Below are 18,270 nucleotides of genomic sequence, written 5' to 3'. Positions count from 1 at the left end.
TATTTGGTAACATCAATATAGAAATACTGGGTCACCTCAGTTTATCCTCTCTAAAGTCATGGCCTCCAATCTCAGCTGGGCCATCCATGTTTTCTTTCCACAATATTCCAAAACTCCTCTGTACTTCTCAATCCTATGAACTCAGAAAACTATGTAAAGTGCAGGGGTCAATTCCAGCCCACCACATACTTTAATAAATACTTCTAATGGCCCACAGATGCACTAATTTATTTACATATTGCCTATGGCCACTCCCACACAGAAATGGAATATTGAGCAGGTAAAATATTTACTAAGTGCTTTACAAAGTAGGCTTGCTGACCCTGCTCTAAAACCATCACCTATACCCTTTACTCTAAGTATATGACTTCAAAAGAAATGATAACATAAAATCAGTATATCAACTTTCAGGCAAAAAAAAAAATTCCCCCTCACATGTTAGGGACAATCGTGTCTGGCATCTGATTTCATTCATCTTCTTTTCTTATAGGACCTCAGTAATGCTTTCTGTATTCTGTTTCCTGACTCCTCATCATTGCCTTAACACACTGACATCACGAAGGAAAACCAACCAACCAAAATGAGAAAGGAGCCCTCAACCCCACCTGTAGCTACAATTTCCTCTTTGCCAAATGTCCCACGTTTATATTCACAGCATTCATTTGCTCACTCCAGTATGACTTCTTTCCCCACTCCAAAGACTCCTATCATTTCCAAACTCAAAACTTAAATGTGTGTTTTAGCTTCCTGACTGCTCAACAATAGACACTCTTCTGGGTTTATCTTTGTGATCTACCTTTTGTAAGCTGCTCTTTCTGTCCCTTTCTGCCCTGCCTTCTCTTCACCTTAGCTCAGCCTATACACACCGATTGTTACCTATATGTTGAGGATATAGGTAACTGACTCCAGAACTCAGATCACTCCCACATTTATCTTTCACAGATCCAACCAAAATGCCCAGTAGAATCTCAATCGAACTAACTTTTTTCTCTCAAAACTGCTGTTACCCTGTGCTCTCTGTGTCAGTGAACAGCGGTATTCTCCACCCAGTTTCTCAAATAAAAATCCTGGGAGTTGCACTTGACTCCTCTGTCCCTTCTACCACATGCAGTTATTTTCCAAGCTCTCTCAGCATTCCCTTTCAGGTCTCTCCNACAGCATTCATTTGCTCACTCCAGTATGACTTCTTTCCCTACTCCAAAGACTCCTATCATTTCCAAACTCAAAACTTAAATCTGTGTTTTAGCTTCCTGACTGCTCAACAATAGACACTCTTCTGGGTTTATCTTTGTGATCTACCACCTTTTGTAAGCTGCTCTTTCTGTCCCTTTCTGCCCTGCCTTCTCTTCACCTTAGCTCAGCCTATACACACCGATTGTTACCTGTATGTTGAGGATTCCTGACTCCAGAACTCAGATCACTCCCACATTTATCTTTCACAGATCCAACCAAAATGCCCAGTAGAATCTCAATCAAACTAACTTTTTTCTCTCAAAACTGCTGTCACCCTGTGCTCTCTGTGTCAGTGAACAGCGGTATTCTCCACCCAGTTTCTCAAATAAAAATCCTGGGAGTTGCACTTGACTCCTCTGTCCCTTCTACCACATGCAGTTATTTTCCAAGCTCTCTCAGCATTCCCTTTCAGGTCTCTCCTCTGTCCGTAACAGTGCTTCTACCTTAGCACAGAGCACTGTCATTCCTCAACCAACCCTTAAAAGGGTCTTCCTACCCTCTTTGAGCCTCCTACAATCTGGAGATTGAGTTTTTACTTCCCACCCTCCCCTCCCACCCCTTTAGATGATCATGACATCACCCCACTTAAAATCCCTTACTCATAGGTTAAGTTTGACTCATTCAATGAGGACTTTTTCAAAAAAAAAGCATGACCTTCACGTACTGATTTAGTCTTCTCTTCCCTTTATACATTAGATTGTAGCCATGCTCATTTCATTCCTGTAAGTGTTGCATATAGACCTTGGTCAACTTTTAAGACTTTGCATAGTGAGCTGGACAACACCCCCAGTAAGCTCCCTAACTTCCACCCCATCTCAGTGTAGACACCATTTCCTCAGGAAGGCTATGGGGCCTCTCCACCCCCACCCCAGTGTGGATGCACTTCTTGTACTCGTAGCACAGTTCACACACTGAATTGTGTACTTGCACTTTCTTTCAGAACATACACTTCATGGGGATACGGCACATTTATACTGCGTTTATCACTGTAAACATGATCCGCAGTGCCTGGCACTTCATTTGTTTATAGAAACCAAACTGCATCACCAGTATTTTCCTCTCCCTATCCTTGTCCTTGTGATCTGGGAGCACTTCTGAACCCTGTCTTCTACTGGCTCAGACTTCCATTATCATCTCTGGTGATTATCAAGTGTAATGCATCTATTTTACTCCTCTTTTTCAATTACATGTTATTTTTATTTTCCTCGTTTTTGTCCTGTTTTTCTTATGTCCTCAAGATCTTTTTAGCACTCTGAAAGTATACGTTCCAAACATCTTCAGCTATGGCCGTGAATCTATACTAGAGCAAAGTGAACAGTAGCCATCAGGACAGCGACTTTTTGGGGTTTTGGTGCCACAGTTGGTATTCCTAAATATCACACTTTTTCTTTCATTTCTTGTATTTAAGGCCTGTCTTAAATTTGGGCAAAGGTAAGGTTAGATATTATAGGAATCGTTTGGTTGTTATGTCACAGGACTACATCTGAATCCTGTATAAAAGGATTAAGGGTGGAGGACAAGAGACAGGAGGTGAAAAGGAAGCTCTCAAAACAGGAATCACAAACTCTTTTTTGCCACTATCCCTGCACATGTGTGCAAACCTCCCTGTTATCAAGAGAAAAAAATATAGCAAAAGCATATTGTGTGAAAATTTTCTACCAGTATGTTTTTCATTTTAAAATAGTGATCAAAAGAAAAGGCACTCTTAGCCTTCTCTTAGAAACAAATGATTCTGAGGTGGTAGAACGGACAGGGTTTTCACGTACTTAATCACTAAAGGCACCAACTGCTACAGAGTAGAAGATTTTAAATTTAGGGTATGTGAGCACTTGTTGTATTTTAATATAATGACATACACAACATTCTTAAGATTTTTGGCCTTTTCCTCTTCACAGGGGAATTCACTCTGCACACACATGTTCATGTTGGGCATATGAAGGGTTTCCACCATGTACTGGTACTGTCCCTTTGGCCAAGACTTTTTACTAGTAATTGTGTCACTGTTATTGACCTGGTCCAGGAATGTCCTGCCCCAAATCAGCTCTTTTAGAAAGTAGCAAACGATTAAGTTGCTACTTGAAATTAAGAAGGGGTAGGAGGGTTTTGGAAAGATCACCTTTAAGCACTATATTAAAGTTACATGACATTAGCATAACTAATTCAATATTGATAGTATGCATTTGTTAAGGCAGATACATGTGCAATACCTCACTGCTAAGCAGTTTTTAGTAGGTTCCAAAAAATAGATTGCCCATGTAGAAAAGACAACTACTCTGCAAAATTGCAAATTACCATTTAAAATGCATCGCTTTTCTTACAAAGCATTGTAGTTATCTAAAGAGGAAGACGTAAATATTATTGTGTTTCATTTGTCAAATTCCTTCCCCCTTCTGCATTTGATTTTTCTTTTACTTATCAATTTGTTTGCTCCAGGACAGACTTAAGATACGTTTCCCTTGTTTCCCTTGAATTGAACAAACAGGTGATTTAGGACCAGGGATATTCTCCTGATGTTTTGAACTAATTCACAATGTCCACCCACTGGCATAATGCTCACAGGATATGTGATGGCCCTGAGCCCATTTGAACTCAGATCCATCCTCTGCCCTCCTCAGCTCCATCTCTCAGCCAGCTCCTCCAGGCTGTTTTCCAGGCTCCTGCTGGGTTAGGCCAATAGAAGGGACTGTCAGGAACCTGGAAGGCAGAGGAAGGGAAAAGCCAGTACATTCACTCTTTCTGCCTTAGGCACCTTCCCCAGCAGCAACTCTGCCTGCTCCCAGGCCCCATTTCCTGCTGGGCAGACCTAGCAGGAATCAGCCCTGGACCCAGGCAATATCACATTTTCCCTCACACCTGCTTAAAAGTGCAATGGTTTCCTCTGGTTGCTCAAGCCTGGATTCTTCTCATCACCTGTGCAATGGATTCCCTCTGAGATTCCTTGTTGGAAATGAGTGCGGTTTCTGTTCTTCTGGTTGGCCTAAGTATATGTGCCCATTTGATATTTCAATAAGGGTCTAACCCCATTTAGAGGGGAAGGAATGATATCCACAGGAAAGTAGTCACGTTAAACTGAGGAACTTGTCTCTGCTCCTCCACTTGGCTTGACTAATGTCATTGTTTCTCTGCTCCTTACCTCCCATACTTGCTTCCACCTCCCGTAACACCAACCCCCACACCCTGCCCTCTCTCTTCATCCTCAGAACAAATTACATCTGTCTTCTGGAGTCATGAACCACAGAAACACGGTGATTAGATTTTTACATTTTTAAATCTTTTCATAATGATTAATCTTTTCAACATTAATCTTTAAATAATGTTCTTTACAAGAATATCACAACTGGTGGGTAGCAGAAAGGTCACTGGATTTTCCATGCAGAATGGGAGTGTGACCTTGCTTGAACCACTTAGCCCCATTCCTGAACAAGAGTGCCTTTGCTAGGAAAGCAGGAAACAAAGGTGACTTATCAGAGCCATGAGGAGAAGTGAGACTAAAGCATATGAAAGGATTTTGTAAATGGTAAAATACTAAGCAAACAAGGTTATTATATAAAAATAGTAAATAGACTACTTTTTCTTGAAACATTTATAATTTTAAAACTTAGCATCAAAGGTATTTCTCAACTGGAATTTATAATGAAGTTTAATAGTATCACATAGCCTTCATCTAAACGGGGATTTCTCAGTCTTAGTTCTATGGACGTCTGGCTCTGGATAAGTCAATGGTGTACAATGTAAAATGTTCAATAAAACCCCTACCTTTATCTGCTAATGCCAGTAACACCTTCCTCTTCAGTTTTGACAACCAAAACATCTCTAAACATTGCCAAATGTCCTGTGGGAGAAAGGAAGGTACAAAAGCACGCCAGGTGAGAAACACTGAGCTAACCAAACCTATTTGGAAAAATGGCACCTTTTTAATGTTAAAAAAATGGCTTCCTAAGAAAATATTTTGGGAAAGATCTTTTAGAAATGCAGGTCAGTAATGAAACATAGCCTCTTAGAGATCCATAAACCCATAAATGCAGGGAAAGTCAGTGGTTACTGTGACAGCAGTGATGTGTCCTATGAAGTATTTGTGTTGAAGAAACTCATCTTCCTGCTGAGTACTGCAGATGGACGGGCTTTCTTTACACAGTTAATACCTTTTGTTATTTTTACTAGGTATTAAAAAAAGACCACATCACTTCATATTTAACTACTACATGTTGGTATCTTTTGATGTCCTTTAAGGCAAGGAAAGTCATACTAAGTATTCGTAGGAGCATATATCTCATGACTCAGATAATCTGGGTCTGTACCTGTATAGACTACCCTGAGTGGCAGCAGGAGTTAGAATTTTATGACTAAGTCATCATCGTGGCTAAGTCATAATCAGTGGAATCCTGCATGTGATTACTACTCCTAGTATGATACTCTTAGCTACCATTGTACATCTAGGACACTGGAAGCCAAACAATAGCTATTTAAAATCTAGAAATTATTATTATTTTTAAAATGTTGACCCAGCTCTCCAAATATGCTGTGTGGGTTAGCTTTCTTACTAGCTTACGAAAATATTGACCAAAAGAGATTGTAAAACAGGAGAAGCAGGTTGTAGTAATGGGCTACTTCGGCTGAGAAAACAGTACAAATGTATTATCCTTGGCGTGTGTATAGTGCTGAGCTTTGTGGACACACATCTCCAACCAGTAAAGAGGGTAATCACTTCTTCAGGAGATTTAGACTCATTTCCTCATCTGTGATCTTGCATTCTCCCGGGTAATCTTCTTTTGGGGGACCATGGGTCCTCTTTATAGGACTCATTAACAATAATGCCACTCTATTATTATGTTTTGCTCTACTTTTGAAGATTTTTTGGTAGTATTTTAATAAAAAACACTCTTATGGTTAAGGTAGGTCACAGGAGTTGAGGATACAGACAGTGCCATTGAGTCGAGCCAGAAAGTTAGAGCCTCATTTACTGTCATACTAGAGAGTCTGAGTGACTTTGGACCAGGCCTACCTCTACATTGCTGGCCATTTCCCCAGTTCATCACATAGTTCGCCTGGCCTGCAACTTCCCTTCTACCAGGCTCCTGTGTTAGAATTTGAATTGGTAATCTCCGCCAGGACAAAGCTTGGGCTAACATTCCATCCTATTTGTGCATATTCCCCAGTAAAACGTTCTTATGTTTTAAGAAGAAATCCATTTGAGGTGTTGGTGCATCTGTTTTTTAAGGTCTGAGAAACAAACAAACAAAAACCTATCTTGTTTTCTACAGTGTGAGCCACACTTCCCATTCTCATCATAACTAAGGAAAGACAGTGATGATGTGCCACTTCAGAGTCCTTCCTTCCACCTCTGATTAACGAAAGCTACACGGCCCGGATGGAGTTACAGGGTCTAGATTTATCCTCCCACCTGTCAACAACCAAACCAAACCAAACAAACAAAAACACAAAAGACAAAATACATGAAACATGGTTTTCAAGACACTGGATAGCAGGTAAAAAGTAAGAGTTCATATTTTCAAATAAACACAAAATAAACCAATTAATTGTGAATACGTAGTAACAACTTTATTTTAACGCAAAGTGCTGAAATGCAAAAAATATTTTCAGCAACAAGATACCAAAAGTATGTATCTCATCATTAACATGAGTGGATTAAAAATGAGGCTGAGAAGTTCAATATAAGCATTTATACATTTGAAACTTGAAAATCAACTTCCCCCAGAACTAATTTTTAAATAATTTTAGATTTTCATTTTCAAAAGTGGGACTCAAGTTTTATCTTTACTCTAAAAATCTGATTGCAAAATTAACCGGGTACAGTGTACAATAATAAACTCTAACAAAAAAATTAAATATAAGAATTCCTTTTCAAACAAAGTCCACAGAGTGCACGCAGAAGACATGTGATGATATGATTACTAGCGAAAGGGAACTCAGTCTTGGATATGGCGGGCACTCAGTATTTCTTCAACTGGACCTAAAATTTACATCATTCCACAAACACTTAAATAGAGCTCATAATCTGTATAAAAGAGGTCTGCAAAATACTCTTATTTGTGTGTGAAAGTGCTGTCTTTATAATCTGAAAACACAATGAAACCCACCCACCCACCTTATTTTGCAAGAATATATTGAATATTTTTATTTTACCCACCAAAGAGGATGAAGGTCCAATTCAGAATAATTGAACATTTGAAGTATACCTGGCTATGATAAAAGCTCTGTGAGTTTAAAAATCAACTTACTGAAGTTCCTAGTGCTCTATTTTAGTAACAATGGGTGGCGTCTATAATCCACAATTTTATAAAGAATTCCTGCTTACGTTTTAAAATGCTTAAATGCATAAAACTTAAATGGGCAAATAAATTCGTTATTATACTTTTGGCAATTTAAAGTCTAGTTTTTAAAAAGCCAATTATAGCCATGACAATTTTTAAGAGACCTTTGTTAATATTTTGAACTTAACTTTAAAACTAATGATGTCCTAAAAAGGCACTACTTTGTCATGCAGTAAATTGGTCACATTTTTGACAATTATTATTTCCTCTGTCAATCAATATCCCCCGAAGTAAAGCACATTTAAGTGAAGTATTTCAACTAGCCTGAACTTTCAACATTTAACTGAGTCCTATTTCAGAAATTCACTCTCTTGAATATACCACACACAAGTCCAAGTGAAAACAAGTACAATACATGTACACTCACACACACATGCACACACGCACACACTGATGTCCAAATAACCAGGTAATACATGCAAGGTTCTCCAATGACTATTTTAAGACAATGACACACGAGTATTCAAGGAGGTAACAATGGCAGCCATAGTATTATGGCACCTTCATATTTGTGCTCCAAATACCAATATACACATTAAAATTCAAAAATGAAAAAGGCACAAATACAGTGTGTTTCCCTATCTGAATCTAAAGAACGGTTTTCTAATGGTTACCTTTATTGTATGTAATGTTGAAAAGCCAGTCACTACTTTTGAAGAAAAAGTTCCATTTAGATGACAAAAGGGAAACAGGAACAGGCTGATAATCAAAAGGCAAGACTGCTCTAGACAGAATCTGTGCCTGTTGAAAGCAACATCTTTTCAAAGTGAAGAAAAGGGTTGTCAGAGCACTTATGTCAGAACACAGTTTTTTTTTTTTATCACTGCCTCAAGAACCTACAATACCAAAAATGTAACATAATAAATAAAAAAATACATGAACTACCATATGATCCTGTTAGTATAAAGGTAGGCATTATATTATCTGAAAAGTGGACATTTCTACAAACATGGATATTCTTACAGCACAGTGTTTGACATTTTTGGTACAAAATGTGCTATTGAACTAAAAAAAAGTACTTACAGTAAAATCCCTAAGATTTGCAATAAACACAAAAACAAGTGAGGGCAAGCTGAAATGTTCATTATATGGTATTACGACTCAAGTCACTATGCTCAGAAATGTGGATTCTGACCAGGCACGTTCCAAGCAGTGAATTCACACTGTGCCTGTACATGTTCGATGTAAGTGGGCATTCCAGTATTTTTTTTTTTGATATACAACAAAAAAACTCTATAGGAGTTTTTGTTTTCTTAACATAATTTTAAAGTAAAATCGTAGTATATATGGTATGTGTGTCTATCTTTTAAATTGCACATTGTAAATTTAATGAATTCAATCTTATGGTGAATTTAAGAAAGTGAATTTCTGCTCCCTACAGCAGGGCTACATAGGATGGAGTCCATTAACATATAAGAATCTTCCTTCTATCTCAAGGGACTCTTCCAATTTCAAATGTAATTTAACAAAACAAAGAATGAATGAAACCACACAGAAAGGAATAAAGATATCTGAAAAAACAAGATCTTTCCAAACTGCAGTTTGTTATGGATCACAAGTGCCTATTTGACAGTGTTGTTCAATGTAAATATTAATCACTCTTGCTATATTAGAACTGCTTCAGTGAATACCTAACAAAGAGATAACCCCCAAAATCTATTTTGAAACCCCAGGCTTATTTTTCCTTTTTATCCTAAATTCAAAACCTAAATAAACAAATTATACATATCTGAATCTGGGGACTAAAGTAATATATGCAAGTATATAGGTTTATGCACCCTTTCCCAGTGACATACTTTCCCCCTGTGATCAAATACAAATCTTGCCTAAGTGCACTGTCACTATTTCAGGGATCAGATGCAGTGACCTGACACCGAGAGCTCCTCCTTCTCTGGGACGACGCTCTGGAACAGACCTCCTCTATGAACAGAGCTATCGAACACTGAACAGGTTATTTGTTTAAAGCTGAAATTCATTTATAATAAAGAACTGGCCCATGAAAAGCAATTTATAAATAGTTTATCCTGTTCACATTATGCAGAATTTCAGTATCATCCACGTTAGTACAGTAACTGAAACAGAAAGGAGAACACTAGGTGTGGGGGCGGGGGGTGGAGTTTCAGAGTGTGACCTGACATATTTCTAAGGGTTCTCCCCTTTGGTCTGCCAATAGTATCAGTCCGTTGTTTTTAGAATGGTAGACTGTTCAGGATTCATTTATTGTTCAGCTGCCTTCTCCAAAGTGTGATAAAAAAGAAGTAAATTCAGCAATAATTATCTGAAATTGAAACCAATTTAACGATAATGAAGGATATCTTTCTTATTATCACAAACTGCCCAGTTACCTCCATCTGTCTTAAAAAATTCTTTCAAAAGTTAAGACACAATTAATTATACCTTATTAATTTTCTCAAAAGCAAAAAAATATATGTACCATTCAGCATACAAAAGTTACACATTAAAAGTGCATATATATCTTTCTTAATTGGCCCACTTATTAAATTTACATTTGGTCATCCTTACTTCTAACATGTACAGAATTCTTCATATAAATGTAGGTCACTATAAATAAAAAAAATTAATCCAGCACAAAACATGCTTTCTTCTTATTGAAATCTTAACCGTAACCAGTTCTCAGTAATTGTAAACTTGGATAAACCCACCAAGAAAAGGTTTGTTATGCTTCTCTTAGTTCGCTGAACAGTTAACAAACACACATCACAGATTTTACTAAAAATTAGGGCCAACTCATTGCATATTTGCTCCATGAAATGAAAAATAAATTAGAACTGAACAGTGTATTGTCAGAACTTACTCTGAAGGTAAGCAGGTTCTCCTGTGTTTACAGAACTTAGACTGGAGACATTAACGGTTATCTCCAATGCAAGTGCTTTTAGGGAGAACCTATTTTTAAACTTTGAGATAGCACAACACAAACCCTATGAAATTAATTTTGCTTTTCTTAAACTAATGGAAGATCCTTTTGAAACTTAGTATCTTCAGTTATCAATATTACTGCATTATGGAGCTAGTGCAATCCTGCATAGCCTTGGTCAAAATGACAAGGCACAATAAAAACTTAAAAGTATTACATGAACAAGAGAAGTCATTGGAGATAATTTAAGGCCTTGAAGTGAATTAGAGTATAGTCTAATTTAAAGCTGAAGAATAAACCATAAATTATCCACCTGAAACACAAGCAATATGCTTTTTCAGCTTCTGTTCTGTGGACAAGACAACAGCAACAACTCTTGCTTATAGTTTGTCTATTAGAATCCTGGACCTGGAGGAATAAAAGTCAATTCCATTTTTCTACAGTTCATGGAGGATTTCAGGACTGTTTTAGCCGTTTGCGTGGAATGCCAAACTGTGGACACTGTGCAGATGCTAGTGCTCGGAAGGCTTCTGCTACTAAATGAGGATGAGACTGAATCATGGACTTCCACCCTGATGTTTCCATTATGTCCGCTGCTTGGCTGAAAAACAAAGTAAGAGGTGTTTATTAAAGAGTACATTTCAAAATGCATTGTTGCACTGTCAATTTTTTTTAATTTACGGATTTTAAAATGTTTTGAACACTGCTTATGTATGTAACCGAACCACTCAAATTCATTAAATCATCATCTTCACCTTACTAGTTTTTTTGGTTGTAACCGAAACTATTAAATTTTTCTGGAAATTCTTTTCTCCTGAAGTATGTGACACTCGTCCCTATAGTCCCAGTCCCATTGTTACCATTTCCAAACCAGCTCTTTCAAGAGCTCTTTTCCCTGGCTCAGGTTTTCCTTAGAGTTCCAACTTTTGCCCTCTAGGCTCCATCCATCTTCACCCTATCTCACCCATTCTTAACAGTTTTAACTATCATACTCAATGATGACAACTACTGATTTGTTAAATCCTAAGACTCTCACAAGGTAAGTTCCCAACTACTTGTTCATTTTGCTTGGATGTGTTTCAAGACCCATAAATTCAGGACTGTTGGATAAGAACTCAACAAGTCTCTCCCTAAGCCCTAAATTCTTCCCTCCTCATTTCTAGTCAGTTAATGCTTCCATCATCATCCAGTGATTCGAGTCATGTTAGACTCTGTCCTTTCCAGTCAATCATCAAAGCCCTATTTTAATTCCCAGAGATATCTTAAATCCCTAGTTAAGGCCCACATCATCTCACTTTACCCTTCCCTGTCTCCTCCCTCTTCTGCCAACCTGGCATCCAAATATAATAATATCCTAATATTATAGTTGTCCCTTTGGAATACTATATCCTTTCATTTTTCTCTAGTCCTTCCATTACCTATCAGGTTTAATCTCTTGCCTGACCTACTCCAGTGACTTTCTAAATGGCCAATTACATTTATTTAACCTTGTCAATCACCACATCACCTCAACCTCTCCACAATTTATTTTCTCTGTGGAGAAAATGCTAAAAACACAAACTTAATCAGGCCCTGTCCTAGGTTGAAACCTTTTACTAGATTACTCTTTGAATAATTTCTTTAAAAGCCTTAATGTTAATTTACATGGCTTTCCAGGATCTTATCCCTGCCTGCTTTCTCCAGCTTCCCATAACCAAAATTTTGCATACCTGATTCCCTTTTTCTGGGACGCACTTTTTCATCTCTCCCCTCCTCTTTGCCAGGGTAATTCTCACTAATGTTTTAGGTCTTTATTCACACAATTCCTTGAAAAGGCTTCCTCTGACCCCTAGATTAGGTTAGGTACCTTTATTATACACTCAGATGGCACGCTATACTTTACCTATCATCATACTTTATTCCAGTTACTTGTTTAATTCCTATTTAGCTCCTGCTAAACCATAAACTCCATGAAGAGAGAGAACACATATGCTATGTTCACTACTATATTCTTGATACTAAAAACAGTGCATTGGGCCATATTTACTGGGTAATAAATATAAATATCTGTAAAATGAATGATCAGCTACTGCCTTCAGGCTTCTATGTTTTGATCCAAACTATCCTTTCTATCTTCAACCCGTTATTTCCCTTTTAGTTCTGCTAATTACTATTCACGTTTTTAAGACACCTCTGTCATCTGCAGTAAGCCATCCCTACACCTCCAGCCTTTGTTAAGTGTTCTGTACACAGCTTCCCTTATAACATTACTTACCACATTATAATAAAATGATATGTTTATGTATTTGTTTCTTTCATTACATTTCTCAAGAATAGGAATTTTCCCCCATAACTGTTCTTTACAGGCAGCACATTAGCATGGGGTCTGAGATACAACAGATACTAAGTAAATGTTTGTTGAATAAACAACTTTTTTTATTTACCTGACATAAGATTATCAGTGTGTCATTATGTTTATAATTTCAACTAGTTGTTTAGAATCACATAGATATCTCTCAAGATATCTGACATTTTCATTTATTTAACAAATATCTACTGATGTTGTATGTGCATCTACTGTTGTACATACAATAGATTCTTCAGGGGATATAAAATAATTGATTTTTTTCCACATTGAAAAAGCTATACAATGTAAAATATTTTCTTCACAGAATAAAACTAGAGCTTGCAAATGACTTAGTACAAATGATTATAAAATTGTCATTTGCTGCTTATTCATTGTATTTTAAATTTAAACTGATTTTTATCTAGATCATATACAGTAATAATAACATTATCACACACTGACAAATATACAGAACCAATAAATTGTAAGCAGTCATTAATTTTTACTTTAAGAAAACAGAATTCACAAACTGACAGGAATTCAGTTAACTTCACATATACCAAAACATTAAAACAATGGGAAATAATTAAGTCAACAAACACTCATTTTAATGCCTCTAACACTGACTTTTTAATTTTTTTAACATCCTTCTATCAACTTTGGTTATATGCAAAAATGGAATTTAGGGGTTTACAAACAAAAAAAATCAAAAGATGCAAATTTCAACCTATCAACTCTACCTTTTTTTATTTTGAATAACTATAAAGAGTAGAAGAGTATCTCTAAAAATGACAGAAGAAAACAAAAAGAATAGTAAGTTCTAATAGTTCATATTCAAAAGAACTGGGTTTAGAAAAGATATAACTATGCTACCTCTTATAGTTTACCAGGGAAAGTAAAGAGCAAATTATTCCCATTTTTGGATATTAGGCAGTTGGCTTAATATAGCATTCAATACAAAGTACTTGGCTATCCTGAGAAGTAATACGCTGCCTGCATCCAAATATAATGACTTTTTAGGCAAATCTACAGGTACATTACTCATAGGCTAAAAATGATTATTTTCTGTATTTTTAGAAATGCATCAGGGACAAGAAAAGGGTCTCTAGTAGCCACTGAAATAGCTGGACTCGGCTATACAGTATGTGAGCATATGTGCTAAAGAAATTAGAGCATTCATCCCAGTTCACATTCACAGCTGATCTACAAGGAGGCATAGCCTCAAGAATTCACCAAGTTAGTCCAATTATTATTATTTTTAAATAACCAGCTGTTTCCTCCATATAACTAATATTTTTGATTCCTACATTTTGTAGATGAACAAAAGGCTATGCAGACACTTAATTTAATGTAAGAAGATCAACTTTAAGTCAGAAACTGATGTCATCTTACTTGCTGTTCCAGTTTTTCCCATCTTTACACCCAAGCTGTCGAAGTACACTGCACCTGCATTGAAGATTTAAACACATGTAAAAAAAAAGTCCAGTGAAAAAAGTTGAAGGTGTCATGCTCACTGAAATACAAGCATACCTTACCTATTAATAAAGTCTATGGCTTGTGCTTTCAACTGTTCTGCACTGTGCAAATCTGCGAGGACAAGGGTATCAGCAACATTTTCTACTGAGAGGTTACTACACAAAGCTTCTTCACACATGACCTTCAGCCGTTCCAGTGCATACTATCCACAAGAAAAACATAACCATTAAACATTTAGTCAAACTACCAAGTTTTAAATAATATTTAAATATTAAAATTTATAATATTATATTATTACACATAATAATACATAATATTAGTGACTTAGAAATAAAGTTACAGCACTTTATATTTTGAACTGAGAGTAACTTAAAATTCTCTAAATTATTTTTAACCTAACATGAAGAAAATACAAATGAATACATTCAAGAGAAAAAAACAATTTTCTTTAGGAAATTTCAACTTTCATAGTACAAAATACTGTGCATTTTAAAAACAGGGTTTTGTTCTTTAAAAAACAAACAAACAAACAAACTTATTGCCCTGGCTGGCGTGGCTCAGTGGATTGAGTGCTGGCTTGCAAACCAAAAGTTGCCGGTTCAATTCCCAGTCAGGGCACATGCCTGGGTTGCAGGCCAGCTCCCCAGTTGAGGATGTGTTAGGAGGAGTGGACTGATACATTTCACACGTTGATGTTTCCCTCCCTTTTTCTTCCTCCCCTCCCCTCTAAAAACAAACAAACAAACATACTACTAAATACTCCTAATGAGTATAGCTCTCTTCTCTACTAACCAGTATATTGCCACAACTCAATCTTAAAGAATGAATTATAAAGCTAAAGAAATCATATTCATAGCCACTAAATCCTTAGTATATATTGTTATAACATCTTTAGCAGCTTTATTGAGGTACAGTTAACATACAATAAACTGTACAAATTTAAAGATTATAATGAGTTTATGTAGCCCTATAATCACCATTAAATCCAGATAGTGAACATATTCATCACCCCTCAAAGTCTCCTGCTGCCTCTTTGTAAACCTTTCCTCCCATCCCAGGCACCATGGTTGACATGCCTTCTACTGCTATACTTGATACTTTGTGGAATCTTCCATAATTCAAATCATACAATTTGTACTCATTTTCGACTGGCTTATTCCACAAAGTGTAATTATTTTGAGATTCATGCATGTTGTTGTCTGTGTATCAAAAATCCAATGCTCTTTATTGCTGAATATGCCATTGTATATAAACATACCACATTTGTTTTATCCATTCATCTGTTAATGAACATTTGGATGCTTCCAGTTTTTAGCTACTGCAAAGAAAGCTTCTATAAGCATTCATATATAAGTCAATGTATGGGCAAACACTTTCTCTACTCTTGGATAAAAACCTAAAAGTGAGTTTGTTACATCCTATGGCAAGCGTAAAACTTCTTAAGGAATGACCAAACAAGTCTTTTTAAATGGTTGTGCCATTTTATATCCCATTTGCAGTATATGACAGTCCTAATTCTTAACAACCTTGACCATACTTAGTATGGTCTTTTAAATTTTTAGGTATTACGATAGCTAAAGAAGTATCTTGTGATAATTTCAATTTTCATTTCTCTAATGACTAATGATGTTGAGCATCTTCTGATATGTTCGATTGATACTATTTCAGGAAATGTGTGCTCAGATATCTTCTATTTTTTAGAAATAACACTGCTTTCTCACAACTGAGTTTTGAGAATGTTTTATGTAGTTAATAAATCCTTTATCAGATATATTCTGAACAAAAGTTGTTGATCAAGCATATGGTTTGTAAATATTTCCCCCCAGTCTGTCACTAATCTTTAGTCTCCTTTTTAAAAAAATAAAAAATATTGATTGATTTGAGAGGGAGAGAGAGGAACATCAATTTGTGGTTCCAATTATTCATGCATTCATTGGTTGCTTCTTGTACGTACCCTGACTGGGGATCAAACCTGCAACCTTGGCATATCAGGATGATGCTCTAACCAACTGAGCTACCTGGCCAGATCTCTCCTGTGTCTTAAGAAAAGAAGTTTTAATTTTACTTAAGAAGTCTTTGCCTAACCCAAGATCGTGAAGATTTTCTCCAGTTTCCTTTTAGTAGTTTTTAGATCTTTGGGTTTATAATCCTATTTTACACAACTTTTTATATATGACATGAAGTTCATGTACAAAGTTCACTTTTTCAAATTAGTTCGAAGTTCAATTTGCAGGGCATTTTGGTATCTAATTGTTCAGCACCAATTGTTGAAAAAACTATCCTTTTTCTACTGAGTTTTTCTTGCACTTCCATGAAAAGTCAGATATCCATGTGTGTGACAGTCTATTTTGTTGGGGACCTCTCTGCCTGGTTTCAGGAATTGTAACTACCCCCATGGCTAAGGATGAGTGAGTGATCTCTGGAATGGAAGACAAAGCTTGTCTCTGGTAGCGAATGCTGCCTCAGTTTCCTCCCTGCCCCCAAAGCTTGGTCAGAAGTCAATGACAGGTAAGACCCCTCAGAGGAGGGGCAACCTAAGCCAGACTCAATCACTTGGGAGGCCATCATGGAAGGACTCGAGGGGCTGCAACAAAGAGCGAGCAATGGACCCTTGCCCCCCCGGCTATGTGACATAGCCCAAGTCCCCATGTCCTCTGGGAGAAGTGCTTCCTGGCTCTAATCCCCTTAAGCCTGAGAACACCAGGGAGAGGGGTGCAGCTCCTTGCCTTGCCAGAGCGGATCTGTGGAAAAATCTGGCATCACAAGGAATTCCTCAAAAACCTGTGAAACCTGCTCTCCTAAGAGTGCTTTCATTCACATGTTAAGGGTCTGAGCAGGAAACCCTAACGTTTCTGCAAAACCCCCTTCCTGACAGACACTGACTCAGACTAAGCCCTAAGATTTCTTTGAAATGTTATCTACTGTTTGATCCTTGCCACCTGTATTCCTGTGTATTACAACCCAATAAAAGCCATTGAGGAAGGGGCTCTTGGGCTTTTTCCTCTGAGAGGTTGGCCACCTCTCCTCCCCAAGCAAATCATGTCTTGGTAGTGTTTACTTTCATCAGTGGCGGATGAAAGGAGAAACTTGTGGGAAAAGTCACCCCCACACTATTTCTGTACTCTGTTCTGTTCCAATTAATTATTTTTCCATCTTGTCACCAATAAAACACTGTCCTAAATACTAAAGCAGTAGAGTAAGTCTTATTATCAGATGGATCTTCTTTTCAGTTACTGATTATAGGTCCTTGAACTTATACATACATTTTTAAATAAGCTTATCAATTAAAAAAAGACTGTTAGTAAATGTTGGTTCTACTAATCAATTTTAAGAATAGTATTTTAATAATACTGAGAGTTCTAGCCCATCCATAAACAAGATTTATCTCTCCATTTATTTAGATCTACCTGAATTTCACTTGGAAATATAATTTTTAGTGCACAAATCTTGAACATTTTTGTCTATGTATTTATTTATGCCTATGTTTTTAATATATTTGATGTGACTATATATAAATGGCATTTTTATTTAAATTTTTATTGAGATAGTCATAGATTCATGTGCAGTTGTAAACAGATTCTATATACATTTGGCCCAGTTTCCCCCAATGTTTGCAACGCTGTGCAAAACAATGATAATACCATGAGATGGATCTGTCTATATACACACACATACATACACATATGCATATAAATGGATGAAAGTGGCATGACATCAACACTTTTGGAGAAAGCTCCCAATGTCTTCCCAGGATCAAAAACTACTGGCTTCAAGATTTTCTGTTATTTTTGTAGTTTCCCTACTTCATAAAACCACCACCATAAAAGAGCATCATAAAATTAAAATTGTTTTTTCTTTCTATATTGTCAAATTAAAATAAATTTATCTGTTGATCAGAGAATTTAATTAGTCAAAATATCCAATATTTCTTCCTTTTTATAAACAGAGGCAAGGCACTATATATTAAAAATAAGACTATCTGACAATTGCAATAAATTACATATGCTATTGTGTTCTTATAAAACAGT

General features: G+C 36.6%; 1 protein-coding gene across 1 annotated transcript in view; it reads right to left on the bottom strand.

Moving 5' to 3' along the window:
* Positions 1-6,770: 6,770 nt before the first annotated feature.
* SPOPL (speckle type BTB/POZ protein like) overlaps positions 6,771-18,270 on the bottom strand; it is an 81,811-nt gene continuing 70,311 nt past the window's right edge. Inside the window, exons 10-12 of the mRNA XM_037028903.1 lie at positions 14,302-14,444; positions 14,159-14,212; positions 6,771-11,041 (exon numbers count right to left, since the gene is read on the bottom strand). Coding sequence (XP_036884798.1) covers positions 10,897-11,041; positions 14,159-14,212; positions 14,302-14,444 — 342 coding nt within the window. The 3' untranslated portion in view covers positions 6,771-10,896. The remainder of the gene's footprint in view (positions 11,042-14,158; positions 14,213-14,301; positions 14,445-18,270) is intronic.

This window comes from Sturnira hondurensis, unplaced genomic scaffold (assembly GCF_014824575.4).
Source record: "Sturnira hondurensis isolate 20B ecotype Veracruz unplaced genomic scaffold, ASM1482457v3 Scaffold0000256, whole genome shotgun sequence".
NCBI lineage: Eukaryota > Metazoa > Chordata > Mammalia > Chiroptera > Phyllostomidae > Sturnira > Sturnira hondurensis.
The sequence above is the reverse complement of the archived record's forward strand: the minus strand, read 5'-3'. Positions and strand labels throughout refer to the sequence as shown.